The sequence below is a fragment of the Parasteatoda tepidariorum genome, chromosome 1 (assembly GCF_982258835.1).
Source record: "Parasteatoda tepidariorum strain Cologne lab strain chromosome 1, Ptep-v5.0, whole genome shotgun sequence".
In the NCBI taxonomy this organism is placed as follows: Eukaryota; Metazoa; Arthropoda; class Arachnida; order Araneae; family Theridiidae; genus Parasteatoda; species Parasteatoda tepidariorum.
The window spans coordinates 48,044,265-48,061,885 of NC_141755.1; the positions used below are offsets into that span (position 1 = coordinate 48,044,265).

General features: G+C 27.6%; 1 protein-coding gene across 2 annotated transcripts in view; it reads left to right on the forward strand.

The window, feature by feature from the left end:
* Positions 1–16,722, forward strand: part of Sec63 (translocation protein Sec63) — a 28,763-nt gene extending 12,041 nt beyond the window's left edge. Inside the window, exons 12-17 of one of the 2 annotated variants that reach the window (XM_043052682.3) lie at positions 2,051–2,196; positions 2,666–2,950; positions 8,259–8,447; positions 8,626–8,871; positions 9,447–9,545; positions 13,359–15,545. In XM_043052682.3, coding sequence (XP_042908616.2) covers positions 2,051–2,196; positions 2,666–2,950; positions 8,259–8,447; positions 8,626–8,871; positions 9,447–9,545; positions 13,359–13,604 — 1,211 coding nt within the window. In that variant the 3' untranslated portion in view covers positions 13,605–15,545. Of the gene's footprint in view, positions 1–2,050; positions 2,197–2,665; positions 2,951–8,258; positions 8,448–8,625; positions 8,872–9,446; positions 9,546–13,358 lie in introns of both variants that reach the window. The other variant, XM_043052683.3, reaches the window with a different exon arrangement.
* Positions 16,723–17,621: the final 899 nt, after the last annotated feature.

Consider the following 17,621-nt stretch of genomic DNA (forward strand, 5'->3'; position numbering starts at 1 on the left):
GCTGGAATACCCTGGCTATTCTCTGCTAATTATTAAGTTCAAAAATCCATGGCATTAATATTTTATGTTAGAGATATAGTCTTTAAAAAAAATTGTATTGAATAACGGGCTAATTATTACATTGCCACCACTTGTTATTCTAATTTTAAATACGGTCAAAGAAATACAAAGAATACGTTTCAAAAGAAAAGTTTAAAATTATCTGAAATGTTTATCAGTTCTTTTTCTCAATGTTCTCTATCACAATTTAAAGCAATATTATTGAATAAAATTAAGCACATCGTGATAAAGCATATTAAATTTGTTCAAAAAATTTATATATTTCTTAAAGAAATTATAAAGCTTAACTGTACAGCCTTCAATATTAAATTCATAGCAAGATTTATCATTTCTAAAGTTCTAGCTAAAGTGGCATTTTTGCTCACTGCTAACTTCATGAAAATATGAACAATTTTTAAAATATCATAAGCAGCATATATTATAAACAGCTTTTCAATAACTAAAGCCATAAATGAATGTAGGGAATAAAAACTGATTCAAATTTATTTTCTGAAGAACACATATTCATGTGAAGTAGTTTCAATGATATCCATATATCAAGAGTAATTTAAATACAAAAAAATATCAGGGAATTGAGGCATCAGAAATGTCTCTTGGTAACATTTTAAATTTGTATACCCCTTCTTTTCAACACTAAAATTAACTGTATTTAGTCAATTGTGATAGCGAAAGTCTCTCTTACAGGAAGATATAATCATTGGTCGAATAGCACAAAAATTTTATGATATGTAGCATATTCGGTAATCTCACTGAACATTATTCGCTGCTTTCTTCTTCAGCATTGGAGTCAATGATAGTTAAGTGAACATAAACTTGAATTTTGCCCACTGTGCCAACACAACATCCACTTCTTTAAAGAGATTTGAGTTTAACTGCGTGGAGAGTTTATCTTCGCTATCCCAAATTCAAAAAAAAAAAATATTTCTTTGAACATCCAACCCAAGGCATTATATCAGTTAACATTAATCGCAATCTTTTTCGTGATGCACATCTTTGCATATTTAATTAATAACTCTTTCACAGAGTACTATTGCTTTTCATTTTAATGATTTGTCCACAGAAAACTCACAGCTCAAGAAAAAAGGATAGTTTGATTTTGAACACAACATTTTATAAGACAAAACTTACTCGCCATTCTTTAATAGCTGGTCACAAATGATGTTTATAGGGTTTGCACTCTGTTAAATCAGTTTGTTTTCTTTTTTTTTTAAATTTACATATATTCTTCTAAATACTTGATCCTTTTGTTGATTGCATTTATAATACAATCTTATTTCTTATCTTAAGCATGAAATGTAACTTAAATTTCTTAAAGGAAATAGTTCAAAAATTTTTAATTATGATTTTTCAATTTCATAAGCTTTAACTTTAAAAATTAATGGAGTTATTTAGATCTGTTTATAATAACAGAATAATTCAGTTTGGGTAGAGATTGTAAAAATTGTCCAAAACTACTGATTTTAATAAGATTCTCTTAACCAAGAAGTGCACAGTGATGAGAGACTATATTGAAAGGTCAGAACGTCACCTTTTTAGAACAATTCCTAGCATGGTTTCCTAAAAGAGTGTTACTGTAAATTGCGATGGTGTGCCCATAACAAGATGATTATAGAACTGGAATTATTGTAAGAAAAGTGTTGAAATATGGGTCATAGGCTTAAGTAATAAAAGCTTTGTGATTGTATTTCTAGTTTCTAATTTTTTTTATTTTTATGTTTATTTATTTTTTACTATTCACTTGGTGTCTGATATTTTATATGTATGTTTAGAGAACTTGAAATTGAATATTTTTTAAAACAAATAATAAACTAAGTTATTTGTATTTCTTTCTGAGAAATTTTTTTTTCTATTATAGATTGGAATCGTTAATTAGCATATGGCAGTTTGCCATTGTTACTTTTCTAAACCAAGCATATGCAATAAATATTTACTAATATTAACAAAGTTTTTAAACCATATTAATAAACATATTTTTATTCTCTTTTATTAGTATCTCGTATGCCACATCTTGAAACTATGGAAAATGCAATGAAGTTGTGTGCATGCGTTGTACAAGCTTTGGGTCCAACTAAAAATCCTTTACTCCAACTTCCTCACATATCTGAAGAAATACTTCATCATTTCACTACTAGAAAGGTATATTATTATCTTAGGTTTAAAATATCTTTTTTTTTTTTTTTTTTTTTTTTTTTTTTTTTTTTTTTTTTTTTTTATCCTGGTAAAATTATGGGGGTTGTAATTTCAATCCCAAATCACTTTTGTATGTGATATGTCATTATACCAGGTATACTAATTTTTCTGTAGTTATGCAGGGAAAAAAATAGTGCCATCTAGAAGGTTGAATCTGTTTTTGTTAAATATTTGTACCATAGTTAATCAGTGGAACTTTTATTTAGGAATAATATAAATTATTGCTAAACCATTTTGATTTGAAAAAATTAGGATTCTGAATTTATCTTAAAATAAACTAAAACCCTTGTGAAGTGTTCATTGCCATTGCTCTGTCATTTTACTATTAAAAATAGTTTTTGATTAGTACTAAATGCGCATTGCTTTCACTGTATATCATGTAACTGTTTATTAAAGAACAATTTTGCAATTTCAGCGCAATATTCGGAACATTAGAAGCTTAGCCTGTATGAAATCTGATGATAGAAGGGCCATGTTACGAAGCTTAAATGATGATCAATATGATGATGTATTAAATGTTATTTCTAATATGCCTATAATTGATGTAGATGTTAAATCAGAAGTTTTAGATGATGAAGATTCCTGTGTGATAACAGCTGGTGCTATTGTAACAGTTACTGCCTCTCTTAATCGACGTAATATGTCTTCATTATTTGACAAAGAAATGGATGAAGAAACTACGAATACAGTTGAAGAAAAGGTAATAATTATTTTACTTCCATACTTAAAAGAAGTAAATCTAAATTAAAGCTTGCAACAATTTACTGTATTCACTTTTACTGTAGTTATAGTTTCAACAAATTTCTCACTCTTATAGTGTAGAAATAAAAACTTATAATTCTGACTGTGAAATTATATTAAACTTAAATTAATTATATCTGATTTTTTTTATTTTAATTTGTGAACTGAAGTAATTTCTTGAATGCTTTTTATACACTATTGGTGATTTTTTTTATTTTTATAAACAAGCATTTTAAGCTTGCTTTAATGTTTACAAGATGTGTATCTTGTGATGCATTAATTAACATAGTAGTTACCGTAAATTTAAAAAAGAAGTCAGGAAATTTTATTAAAATACCAATTTGTCAGATGTTTGAGGTACCTAAAAGTAAAATATTTTTACAAAATTGTCTTTTAATAGTTTTTTTTTCTTTATAAATATTTTTTAATTCTAAAAGCTAATGTAAATATTTTGTCCTCATCATCAGCATTGGCATGACACTCCATTATATTCCTTCTTTACGCAGAAATTGATCTTCACTTCTAAGATGGCTAAGCCTCCAATCACTCCGTCTTTCCATCTCTTTTTTGGGTCTCCTCTTCGTCTTGTTGATGGGGGTCTTATTAAACACTCTCAATGCTGTCCACTCTGAGCTCATTCTCATTGGTTGTCCTACTAATCTCATTCTACTTTGTTTTATCGATTTTATAATATCCTCACTTTTAAGAGTTCTATAAATTTTGAAATTATATCTTTTTCTGTATATATTATTATTGTGAACAGCTCCAAAGATGGATCTCAAAGCCTGCCTTTCGAAGGTCGCTTAAATTTCCTCCTTTTTCATAAAAGTCCAAGTCTCTGAGGCGTGAGTATTTTTTATTAATGGATTTGAACCCCACTATAGTGAACTAGGAATATGGTGAACACTCGGTTGTTGTGAACTTTCTTTGTAGACCTGTCTGAACTTCCATTTGGTTAAATTTAAACACCTATGGTGGACAGCTGAGAAATTGGTAGTTTGGTTATAGTGGACTCAAATTTCTTTCAGTCCAACCTTAAACTTGCAGGTGTCAAGACTGTAAATGACAACATTCCTTACTTGTGCTGTATTTCACTTCTATATATGCTTATTGCTTTAAGCTATCAAGAACAAATTGTTAAACAGCAGATTCTTCGCTTAGTATCTCCTCCCCAGGTATAGGAACAATCCTCTCTACTTCCCAATCCTCCCAAGTTTCTTCCAAGACTAGTTAACTCAATTCTTAGAATTCTATTATCTCTACAGACTTAGTCTAATCGAGATGGGGTAGAATTTAACTCTTATTAAAGCTGCTGCTCTTCGAATTCTTACATTATCGAATTGAAAGAAGACTTCTATTTTACAGGAAGTTAAAATGGTGAGTTCTGTAAAAAAGAAAGCATTTTTGACATTATAAATATCAAACTTATTTAAAATGGAACCAATCAATCAGCACTGTAAAGAATTTTCCTTGTCAAAAATCTACATTTTCAAACATTTGGAAAAATCATAGATATGAAAAAAATATGGTTACTTCGAGAAACTATTTTTAAAATGCTTAGGAAGATTCAGCGGGATTGAAATCTTCCTCAGTTTCCTCACAGTCCTATTGAATGACACCAACAGCAATCCACATTTTCCACAAGCAGGTCTTTCGAAGGAATTGAGAAGTGAAAAATTCCAATGTGGTGGGGGGGGGGTGATGGTAATTTACCTATCACTCTGTGGCGGAATATTCAAGTTTCCTTGGAGTGTTACTGAGCAATTTGAATGTTGCAATGAAGAAGTGTGTACTTTTGGTACCTCTACTCTTTCTTTGGCATTCTCCAAAATTAAACAAAAAGAAGAAGCTAAGGAGGAAGACTTATTAAAAGAAAATGAAATTTCAATACCATCTACAGACGTGCCAACCTAGCAAAATTAACATTCAGGAGTTTCCCTAACAAGAATTCAGGAGATTTCAGGAGGGGTAAAAAAAGGTGCATGGTATGCAACATTTGGCACTTCTAAGGAACTTTAAGTAAAAAATTTATTAAATATAAGAATGCAAGAAATTTTACCCACTAATAGAGCAATAATTGTTTAAAAATATTAAATGGAAATAAAATAATTAAACACAGATTTAGCAACACAAAACTATATTAGGTAGATACTCTTTAAATAAATACCATTTCCTTAATAAAACATTATTCAAAAACCCGACACTGTAATAAAAATACACAAAAACTTTTAAAAAATAAACAAATTGAATAAGTATTTTATTTTAAAAAACCAATTCAATACTAATGTCTGTACAATAAAGAACCAATTATCCGGGATGCTCGGGACCATCGCTATCCCGGATGTCTTAATTTCCCGGTTTCCTGGATCGACAAAGTGTCGTTAATCGATGTTTTATCAAACCCAAATTACAAGGAAAAAATGTAAACACATTTTAAAGTAAGAGAAAAAAGAAAAGCACTCCTAAATCTAAAAAGGAAAAAAATTGTAGAAAAATAAAATTTAAAAGAATAAAAAAATTTGCAAGTTTAGACAAGAAAAACAAGTTTAAAAAATAATTACGATTCCTAAATCAACTAATAAACAAAACCAATGATTAAATAACGCAATATATTTCATGGGGGGGCGAAAATAAAAGGAAAACCTATTAATCTAAATAAAAACAACACTTGAAAATTATGGAACCGAAACGATAGTTAAAAAACGGCACTAGCATAAATATTAAAACCTAGAACAAGGCAAGATCAAAAGACTTTATAAAAAAAAAACTAATGAAAAAATTTGGTAATACAAATAATTTTATTGAGTGCAAAATTTATCATGAAAAAGAAAAAAAAAACGTAGTGGAATCAGAAAAACGAAACTGCAATCTGCTTCATAAAATAATTGTATGCTTAAATTAATAAACAATTCTCCTTTTTTTTTTTTTTTTTTATAAAAACGCGATTTTTAATTAAAGCAGGTGTGATTCCACATCAAGAAAAACTTGCGAATGATACCGCACTTCCAAAGAATCAGAATTTATTCAAAAGAAAAACATTTTATTTTTATTAATCGATGTCAAATAGATAAATATATTTTTCTCTTTCATCTTCTGTTCACTGATATGCATGTGCAATGCATTTTCCCCACCCCCTCGTAAATCAAACTAGCAAACGAAATCATCATGCCACTCCTTTGAGTTTAACGACCTAAAAGAGAATAAAGATCTAAAATCTTCAAGGTCGCCGAAGAAATGACGTTTCTCTGGGTAAACGGGGAAAAAAATTCTTCCCTTCCTCACATTTTCCTCTACTCAACTTCAAGGATTAGTCCAGTTTCCGCTTTTTTTTTCATATCGTTTTAGTTCAAAATGGCGGGAGAACCGAGCAAATTTTTTTTTTTTCCGGATTATCTGGATGCCAGATAAATGGTTCTCTACTGTATGCATGAAAAAAAGAGTTGCAGACTTAGCTCTCCGCAATTAAGTCTTGCTAAAGTCATTGTTACATGATTTGTTGAAATTGATCCATACTTCCGTTTCGACTTAAGACATCCTTGAATTTTTTTTTTTTTTTTAAATATACGAAGACTAAACGAATAATTGATATCACGTTGCTAGTTTACGAGCTTGTTGCCAACCGTGGAAAAATACGCATTAAAAACTATAAAAACAGCAAGATACAATATCAATTCCAACTATCGAGAGTACGAGTTTCCCCACTCCTGAACGGACGTCACTCGATAACGACATGTGACGTCATTGCATTCAACTCCACACGAAAGAAGAGGAAGATTTCACCCGCCCCCAGTGTAAGGGGGCGGGTGAAATAGGAGTGTTTTTAGAGGTAACGTTGAAGAGGGGGGGAAATAAAGCATGTTCAGCTACGCTTCAGGCAGATGGTAGTTTGATAAGAGGGGATGGAATTCAAGCTGAAAGAAAAACTTACCTTCGCACTCGCGGAAAAATTAGGTAATTTTGAGTTTGGCCGTCGATCACAGTAAAATTCGGGAGTTTTTCAAATCAATTCCGGAGGGCGGGAGAATAACTCAAAATTCGGGAGAGTTGGCACGTCTGCATCTATTTTTAAAGTAAAATTAGCTGTAAATAACCAGAATTATTTTAATCTTCTTGGTAAAAAAAAATTTAACTCTTCTTAAAATCAAATTCTATTCAATCCGAAATCGTTTATTACTTTCATTGAATGCAAAATTTTGACCAATTTTTTTTATCTACTAATTTATTTTAATTATTATTTTAGTATCTTTTTAATTAGTTAATGATTTTTTTAAAAACAAATTATGTAAAAATGCTAAAGAATATTTTTCAAAAAATTTGAATATAATGACCTATTGTTTATAATGAACATACTACTAGATCCGCTGACAGTTCACTCTAGTGGGATATGACGTCAACTTTTACAGCAAAGTCTTAGTACTTTTTGTTAAATAGAATTTCAAGAGTGATATTAAACTGAAGAAGCAGCAATCTACTGTGATAATCTTTTTTCTGATTTCAGGGTTTGTATCATGTTGATAGTAATGTATTTATATGCATATGAATAAGGCATGTCTGAAAATTTTAAATTTTTGTCACCAGTTTCAAAAATTAAAAAATAGTCAATGAATTTCTTTTCTGATTGTTTGCGAATACCTTGATTAAATTCATCTTTTTGTATTTTAATGTTATTGTGAAGGATTGTCTTTACTACTACAAAAACTCATCTCTGTTACTATGGAAAGGTGCATCTACAAAAAAACTTCCCAACATTTAGGCATCCATGCATTTAGAAAATGATGACAAAAGATTTTTTCAAGTATTCCAAGATAAATCCAGCATTATTTTCAAAATATGTAAATTTCAAACTAAAGTTTTCTTTACATTGAACTTTCTTATAAAGATATAAAAAAATTAATTAAGTTTTAAAATATTGAATTGTTGAGTTTTCGGTTTTAATAAATATTAAGCTGTGTATGCAGACCTCCTATTTTCCCTATCATTATTTTGGTACTCATCTTTTTTTACTATTTTTATATTGTTTTGATTTTTGTAATAGTTTAAAGTAATTAGTCTTTAGTTTACTTGAAGCTTAAATCAATTAGTTATATTTCTTTTTTAAGCAGGGTTTATTTCAGTAGCTTTGTAACTACAAGTTGTCACCTGTTGATTGGTTATATTGAATGTTTTTCACTAGTCATAGTTTGTAAATGCTAATACATTGTTGGATAATTATGAACTTTTGATTCTTATATTAATTACTATGATTTTTTTCATTTCTTTTTCATCAGCCATCTAGTACAGTTAATGGAAATGGTTCTCCTAAACCAGCAAAGCCAAAAGTTTGGGAAAAAGCTGGAAAGAAGAAAAAAGGAAAAGGTGGGAATAAACTAAAGAAAAAATCCTCTAATGCTGTTTCTAAAGCTTCAGTTCCAGCTAAAAAACAACAGGTGAATGGTTCTCTGCCCAATTCTAAGCCTGTAAGTTTTTTTCTAAGCCTTCAGTGTCTTATTTTTGAAGATATTTGTGTATTTCATTTTGTTATACTGGTGCTATGCTGGTAAGGTAATTAGATTAGCATAACTAATGTTGCATGTATTGCAAACTAAGCACTTGTAATAAAGCTTGTTTAAACTTGTATTTTTTCTCTTTTTCCAGGAAGAAAAAGTCAATGCAAAAGCATCAGATGAAAGTGGTGGGGAAAGTGACTCTGAATCTGACCATAACAGTGCAAATTCAGTATCTGGTGATGAAAATGAACCTAACGTTGAGAAAACTGAAAAAGAAGATAAAGATGTAGAGGATAAAGAATGGGATATTTATGAAAAAAGACTATCTAAAAAAGAAGTTTTAGAATCTAAGTCTAAAAAATCTCATAGTGTCCATTGTCCTTTCTTTCCTGATGTAAGTTTTAAAGAACTCTTAAGAAGTTTTTAGCAACTGTTGCATTCTTAACACCTTTATATTCTTTTAACTTTTTTTTTAATAAAAGGTAAGATTTTATAGGATTAGAGATTACTAGTAGTTTTTTGTTGTAGTTTACCTGAAAATATCAATTGTGAAAAATAAATTATTCAATTCATATTTAGATAGTATATATAGTCAAATCTCAATGTTTGAACATTGAAGGAAATAATGTCAAAAACTAGAATTGTTAAAAATCACTTATTAATAACATGAGTTAGGAAGAAAAAAAATTATATATTGTCGTGAAAATCAGTCTATTTCTATGACTGAAAATATTTTATTGAAGAATTATTTATAAATTTGAATTTTATAGCCGTACAAATGTAGTTTAAATATAAAATTGATAATGCTATATTGTGACTATATTCATTTACTAAAAAATAAATGGTGTCAACAAGATTTCATCTTTACCATTTAGAAATTGCTAAATCTTTTTTATATTTATTTTGATAAATACCTAATTTTATTTCATTTTTACTTAATTTTTTAACATTGATTTCTTTGCTTTTCAGAATAAACAAGAGTTTTGGTGGGTCTATGTATCTGATAAAAAGAAACACTCTCTTATCACAGCTCCTTACTTGGTTACAAATTTAGTTTCTAAAGAAAAGGTAAACTGCTTGATTGCAAATAATTTGTATGTATTCAATGTAAAAAAGTATTTATAATAATTATAACAAAGCAATTATATGATACAAAGGACAACATAACAAAAACAATATAAATTTAATAACATCCTTCATTAGCAAATTTCTTAATTTTTTATTATTTGTTTTAGATATAAAATTAACAAACGTTGTTTCTAAGTATTTTGAAATAATAAAAGTTCATTTAAATTTTAATATAGTTTGTATTTTAACATCAGTCAAGAGCTTTTTCCCCATTTACCACTTTCTATAAGTTATTTCATATGTACACTACCGGTCAAAAGTTTGCGAAAATTTTGAAATCTACGAAAAAATGGTCAAAATTCAAATGTTCATAGAAGTGCGAAAAATCAGTCAAATTGCATGAAAATTTGATATGTTCTAAAGTGAATTCTCTACATTTAGTTACATATGATCAAATTGCAATACTTTGTTTTTTGCGATCTGAATCTAGCTTTTCATCATGGGTTGTTTCTATGGTGAAAAAAGATTCTAAGTTTGAACACTTGCCAAACTTGCAAACAAATTTTTTTGAACTTTCTGTTAATGGAAAATAATTATTTGAACCGCTTTGTGTAAGCCCTCAAAATTTCAAATCGTTTCGATTTGTTTTGACGAAGTTATAGAATTTTGAAAAACATGTGTACTTTTCTAGATTTTTGAGCATTCCACATATGCAGTCTTTTGGTCTATACCTCTTCTACCAATGAGCTTTTTAATTTTAATATTTTCTATATTTTCAAATAATTTATATTTATTATAAAACAAATACTCTTATTCATTATTGTAACTATTATTGTTTATATTTATTGTTTATATTTATTGCTTATATGTATTAGTTTTGTTGTGATATTTTTACTTTACATTAAATTAAAATAAAAAGTTATAACAATAATTACATAAATAATTCTAAAAAAAATAATATCAATAGTATAAAAAATTTGCATTTTTACTTAACTATTTTATTTACAACAGGTCAAATATTTAACATATTCTTATTCGTATTTTGTAATTAAATAAATTAACATTTAAATCTTAGATTCCTCGAACCATCCAACTTTTGCTTTTATTATAGCCTTACATATGCGTGGCATTTGATCTAACAAACCATTAATCACTTCAAGTGATATAGAGTTCCATTCCTGTTGTAAAATGTCCCATAACTGATTTCGATTTGAAATATCAGAGCATCGTTTGCAAGAACAAACAAATTTTCGATGAAATGTGACATTTATGAGATATTGTTTTAATTATATTCATAATAAATTCCTTGTAATTACAATAATGAATAAGAATATTTGTTTTATAATCAATATTAATTAGTTGAAAATATAGAAAACATTAAAATTAAAAAGTTCTTTGGTAGAAGATGTATAGACCAAAAGACCTCATAAGTGGAATGCTCAAAAATCGAGAAAAGTACACATGCTTTTCAAAAATCTATAACTTCGTCAAAAAAAATCAAATCGATTTGAAATTTTTAGGGCTTACATAGAACGGTTGAAATAACTATTTTCTATTAACATAAAGTATAAAAAAAAATTTTTGCAAGTTTGGCAGGTGTTCAAACTTAACACATTTTTTAACCATAGAAACAACCCATGATGAAAAGCTGGATTCAGTTCGCAAAAAATAAAGTATTGCAATTTGATCATATGTAACTAAATGTAAAGGGTTCACTTTAGAACATATCAAATTTTCATGCAATTTGAATGATTTTTCGCAGTTCTATGAACATTTAAATTTAGACCATTTTTTCGTAGATTTCAAAATTTTCGCAAACTTTTGACCGGTAGTGTACTTTTACTATTTCCTGTTGATTTGAAGTTTCTTTGTATAAATCTTACAAAATTAATCCTATTTTTGTAAGAGTAATCCTATATTTGTTTCTATCGTATTGTTTGGCGCAGCATATCCTCTTTTGGACTTTGTGCCACTAAACCATACATTCAATCCTATATTTATTTCCTATTTTAAATTTCAAAATATAATGTTTTATTCCATGTTCTTTCTATTTAACATTAATCGAGTTTTATATTTTTATTCTAAATAAAACGGTCGTAAAATTAGCTTATTTATTTTTTGCGTATGTGTTTCCAACTGGATTTGGTCTGTGTGGTATTATCTTAAAATTAAAATATTTCATCCTGAAAGCAAAAATATTCTAAGAATTAAAAAATCTGGTATGTGTTATTTAAGTTCCTTGTACTCGAAGTTAATTCTTAATTGTCATTTCAAATGTATTTTGAGGGAAAATATTCATTCAATTGTACAGTAGGCTTTTTACTATCCAGTCTCTCTACTATCTAGCCTAGTAAAAAAAAAATGAAGTCTAATGGATCTAACTGCTTGTAGAATCCATCTTGGTAGATGATAGAGATGTAAAATCTAGAGTGTTTCTGAAGCAGTTCTCTGTACATTATGATTATCATCTAGTTATCACTTTTCACATAAGTGCTGATTTTTATTATGACTTTTTTACATTAACCATTTATCTTAAAATGTGTAGTTACTTATATCTTCAATTGTTTGGGAAAGGGGTGTGTAAAGTGGAACTTTGTCCTGTGCAATTATTTTGTCAATTTTTCCATTCAGGAGTCTGGTGTAATTTTTTTTTTTTCTCCTCTGGTAGTAGTTTAATGTGAATTGTTCAACATATTGATGCAAGTATAGTTGTTTGTAGGTTTGTAAAATTAAATTACGAAATTATTTTTGTTTAAAAAATTAAGTTTTCACCTAATAAAGAAATAAAAGAAATTTCACTGACAACATTTTTGATCAAGTGTGTCTAATAGACTGTGGGAAATACATTGAAATTCTATTCAAATTTAAATTTACTTTAAATTTGCATGCAATAATTAAAAATCTTTTAATTCTTTTAATCTCTTAACTTTTAAATCTTATGAGAGCCGATTCTTTTTTCAAAAAATTATAACATGAAATAGAATCCAGCTTTAATCCCCTTGTACTCTTGTCCTGAGGGGTATGAGTTCCAAGATCCTTTTCACCTTTTTATTTTGTTTAACAGGCTTATTTTTGAATACTATTTGTTATCTTATACATATATTTTCTGCTTGTGCTCACTTTTTAATGCTTAATTTATTCCTTAAAACTAGGAAATATCTCATTGTTTAATTAATTTGTCTGATTCTTCTCCCCTTTTTTTATATCCTTTGCTTTCATTGTTAGACATTCATTGTTATTTAGTTTTTCTTGTGAGACCTTTTTAGTTTAAATTTACATTTTTGCTAAGAAAAGCACTCTATAACTTTTTATCAAGCAGTAAAATTTTGTTCTTATTGTATGTAGTTTAGTCACACTTTACAGTGTTTGAATACCTTTCTTTTTATTGCATACCCTTAGGTTTTAATGGATTAACTAAAGCTTACTTTTAAGTATGCAGAGTTTTACACGATATGGAAAGCTCTGGCTCTTGTACTTTTAAATTATGCCTTTATTCCTTTACCTTTATGTGCTAGAAAAATATTCCTTTGACATTGACCTAAAAATTTCTCCACATCCTGTTTGAATAAGATTTCCTTTTATTGAATAAGCGTCAGCTATGATAAATAAACTGAAGCTAACTTTGAGTATGTTGACTTTGTCACAAAACAGCAGCTTCTGGCTCTTGTGCTATTTAATTTTATTTTTCTCTTATATTTAAGGGCTTAAGAAAGTAGTGTTAGATTGATGAAATCATAATTTAAGTGTGCATATTTTTAAAAAAAAAGATACACATTTTCATTTTATTTGCTCTTTTTTTTCTGTTATTTACAGATTGAATTGAAATTCACGGCCCCACCTCGCCCTGGTATCTACACATATTCAGTAATTGTTCGAAGTGACTCTTATCTCGATTGTGATGTTCTGAAAACAATTAAGTTAGATGTGAAGGAAGCAAAGGAAGTAGACTTGACTAAATTACAATGGGACGTCTCCGAGGAAGAGGAAGAAAAGGATGAAGAAGAAAGTGCTGTTGAGGATTCTGACTTAGCATCAGACATTGAGTCTGATGAAGACTGAACTGTGGGGAACTATATATAATATGGTGGTTAAAAAAGACAGCTTTAACTTTATTGTGCAAGCGCTGGAAGCTTTTGAATGAATTATATTATGAGAGAAATGTCAAAAATGAGGAAGAAAAAGTTTTAACATTTGGTCAATTTTTGATTGCAATCTTTTGTGTTGATTTCTCAAACATGTTTATATAAGCTCTCTTCAAGATGAATTTTTTATTGAAATAATGTCAAAATTGCATGTCCTTCCAAAGTTTATAAATTTTGTAATTGTATGGGAATAAAAATTTTCTATATTTTTAATCGATAGCTGGTAAAGGCAACTTAAAACAAATATATTAGCAAAAATATATATATATATATTGTTTTCTATTATTTATATACTCACTGTTATATTATCTCTAAATTGCATCAATAAGTATTTAAAACGTGTTAAAAGGTTTGTTTTTCTTTTCTTTTTTAAAAAAAAAAGAGTAAATTTATTTTTTGAAATTTAATCTTCAATCATATTCCTTTTGTATGAGTTCTCATATTGGTTTAATTGTTAAAAAAAAGTTTCATAAATTCTCATCAAATGAAAATTATTCTCATGTGTGCTGATTTTATTTCTTTGCTATAAGTTGTACATATATTTAACCTATTATATTATCTTCAGCAATTGCTGAATTTAAGAAAATATTTTTAAAAATGCTTAGTTTGTAATTATTTTTAACTGCTTAAAATTTTTGTAATATCTCCCATCCTAAGTTTAAAGCAAACTAATATTTGTTTCAAATCTATAGTAAATCTACGGAAAAGGATTTCAAATATATTTTGTAAAAGTTAAGTGTACAAAAACTTAAAATATAGTATTATATTTTTGTGAAATGAGTGTCTTATTGATTGAATGTTAAATATATAGTTACCTGAAAAATTTATTCTGAACTTCAGTTCATTGTATTAAAGTTATTTGATAATTTCTAGTGAAATATAAATTTCTAGTATATACATGCTTTCAAAAGTTTTATATGGGGAAGTACCTTTTTGTAATTTTCTATACAATAAAATAATGATTAGCTTTTCAATTCTTTAGTAAATTTAAACTTAATTTGAATTTTACGGACATAATTTTTAATATATTGGCCAAATATTGTAAGAAAATATGTAAGTATAGTAAATAAGTTTGTCTTATATTGGGCATTTGAGTATTGTTTGTGACGTCTTATTTATTTATCTCTTAAAAGTTTTAAATAAGTCAACTGATAAAAAAAAATAAAACAAATGCTGGTTGTGAACAAATAAAATTTTCTATGTTTTGCGTAAGTGGATGCAGTTTTTTTTTTTATTTTATTATTATTGTTTTAATTTTGTTTAAACCTTAAAATACTTCTTTAATTAAAGTTTTATATTTACATGCTTGAAGATTTTTTTTTGTATTGATTTTAAATTGAATAATATGATTCTGCTGAGTAATGAGTGACTGTTGGGATATTTAGTTTCTATTAGTTATTGATTCCATTTTCATTTTGAAATTCTGAGTGTTCCACAATAACTGCCCTTAAAATTTGTTTTTAGATTTCTTGTCAAAAAATGATATCAAGAAAGTATACTCATTAGGAGTGTCACAATTAATATTTAAGCAAAGAAAAAAAGAAGAGAAAGATAGAATGAAAACCATCGTCGAAACCTGTTGGAGTGTCTGATTAAACTTGGAGGTGTTTGAAATAATCGCTTTTCTACATCTCTCTGCTTCCTCTAGCAATCACCCAAGCTTTGATGCGTTCAGTACTTTTCTTTGTAATGATTCAGACTTTGATAACATTTGTATTTTTCTTGGTTTATTAATATTTGTGACCTCTTGGTTTATTAATATTTGCGTGTGTATACTTTATAAACAAGGATTCTAAAATTATAAATTAAGGGTAGTCGTAATGAAACGCTTTGTATATCGGGATGTAACTTTTTTTTTTTTAAATAAAAATGCAAATTTAAGCTTTATTTAGTTTCATAAATATGTTTTTTTTTTTTTTTTACTTTACACAAATTTGTATGAGTAAATAACTATCTGGGTTATTATACAATTTAGTTAAAATTATATTTATTGGAATATAGTTTATTATATTTATAAGAAAAGACATTGCAAAAGTTTATCATGTAATAGGAAACTTTTTAGTTTATGTATATATATATTTCCTCATTTACTTTTTACTAATATTTGTCTCGTTGATCTAATGAAAAAGGTCTTATACAGATTGTACAAAAAAATTGGTTGCATTATGCACAAAAAAAAATCAAAACAATCAGTGTTTTAATCAAAACTCTCAATTCAGTTGCAAATATAAATGTTTACTTAATTATTTATAAATTGGAATTACAGTTGAACATATCTCACAATATGAATTCAACTTTTACTTCAAATGTTATTTTAGCCACACAAAAAATTAGCATAAATTTTACTATTTTATTGATTATTGATATTACAACTGAAAATGATTTATCTTAGGTATATTAATTTTAAAAAATAAGTATACATTGTGATTTTATTACATTTTAGTCTTAATATCTAGTCTCTATTTACTTTCATTGCTTTTTATTCAAATCGCTAGAAGTCAATGCTCTTTTTTTCTATACTTAGTTGAAATTGTTTTTTCTCCCAATTCATTTAAAAAATTACATAGCTGAATTAAAAGTACTAAACTTGTCATTTTTATCTTTTGTTTAAAATTTTACATGTTTAAAACAATATTGTTTCATCCAAATCTGTTATTTCATTATTTAATTGCAATTCTATAAATTAAATATTTTATTTTGATATCGTGTATGTACGTTGTCTTTTCCTCACTATTGATGTTTTAAAAATTTATTATATCATTTTATTCTGACATATTAATGTTTAAGGCAACCAAAAAATCAAGTTTTTTTTATTTTTGAGTGATTTAAATAGTATTTAATTGATTTTGCACACAAACTGTGGCCAATGCTTTGAATGAAAAATGTGGATATCATTGTTTGAATTTTTAATATTATTTATTCTTTTTATAATATATGCATCAAGCATTGGTTTCATACTCTTAAGTGTATATACTGGTTGTGGGATATTCCATAAGTTTGTAAAATGCAATGAGGAATAAATTATTTTCCACACATGTATTTTTTCTGAATCAATAAGAGTCCTGCAGTGGGCTAATCTTAAAGACAGGTGTCCCAGTAGAACACCGAAATCAAGCATCAGTGGCTAAGGTCAGTAAGCGGGTGGGTGACCACTTTGATCATCCTGCATGGGGAGCAAGAGTGTGCGGTATCGCTCCTCGTTAAACTGTTCTACCGTATATAGTGCTCGACTGCACACACAGGTGGTTGGGCTACCAAAGCTGGGGAGGCTCAAAATTGTGATGGTATGTCTTCGGATCATTTTCATGGATGTTTCCCAGGCTGTCACCAATAGCCCCTTGTGCAGCTCTGCAGCGTAAATGAAGTACCTACCTGAATCAATACGATTTAATTGGAAATGTGAACACAATAAATTACCCCAAAAATTTAAGTTCTATCATAATAGTATGTAAAGCTAAATATCAATTTGATTCTGCAGAAAAGGACTTCAATTCTTTTAATTGTAGTTTTAAAAGAAAATCTTCTTCAGAAGAAAAGTCTTTGGAAAAAAAAGCATAATTCATGCTTACTTAAAAAAAAATTTCTCTATATATTAAGGATAAAATTGCTGCCGTCGTCATCGTTATTTAAAGTTCAAAAAATTATATAAATATTTTTTAAATATCTGATTTTTTTTTTTACATTTACCAATCAAAGTAGTTTAGATAAGATAATGTATAAAAAAGAAATATTATAAATTACTCTTAGCAGAATACATCATTTTTCATTCTATATATATAAGTTTTAAAAATACTTGTATTTCTATAAGTTTTTAACAAAAAGGGTTTAATTGTAATATGTTTATAAGATAGCAGCTTATTTTACTTACATCTAATATAATTATTGGAGTTTCACATCACTTTTATGTTTACTTAGTTTTTTTTATAATTATTTA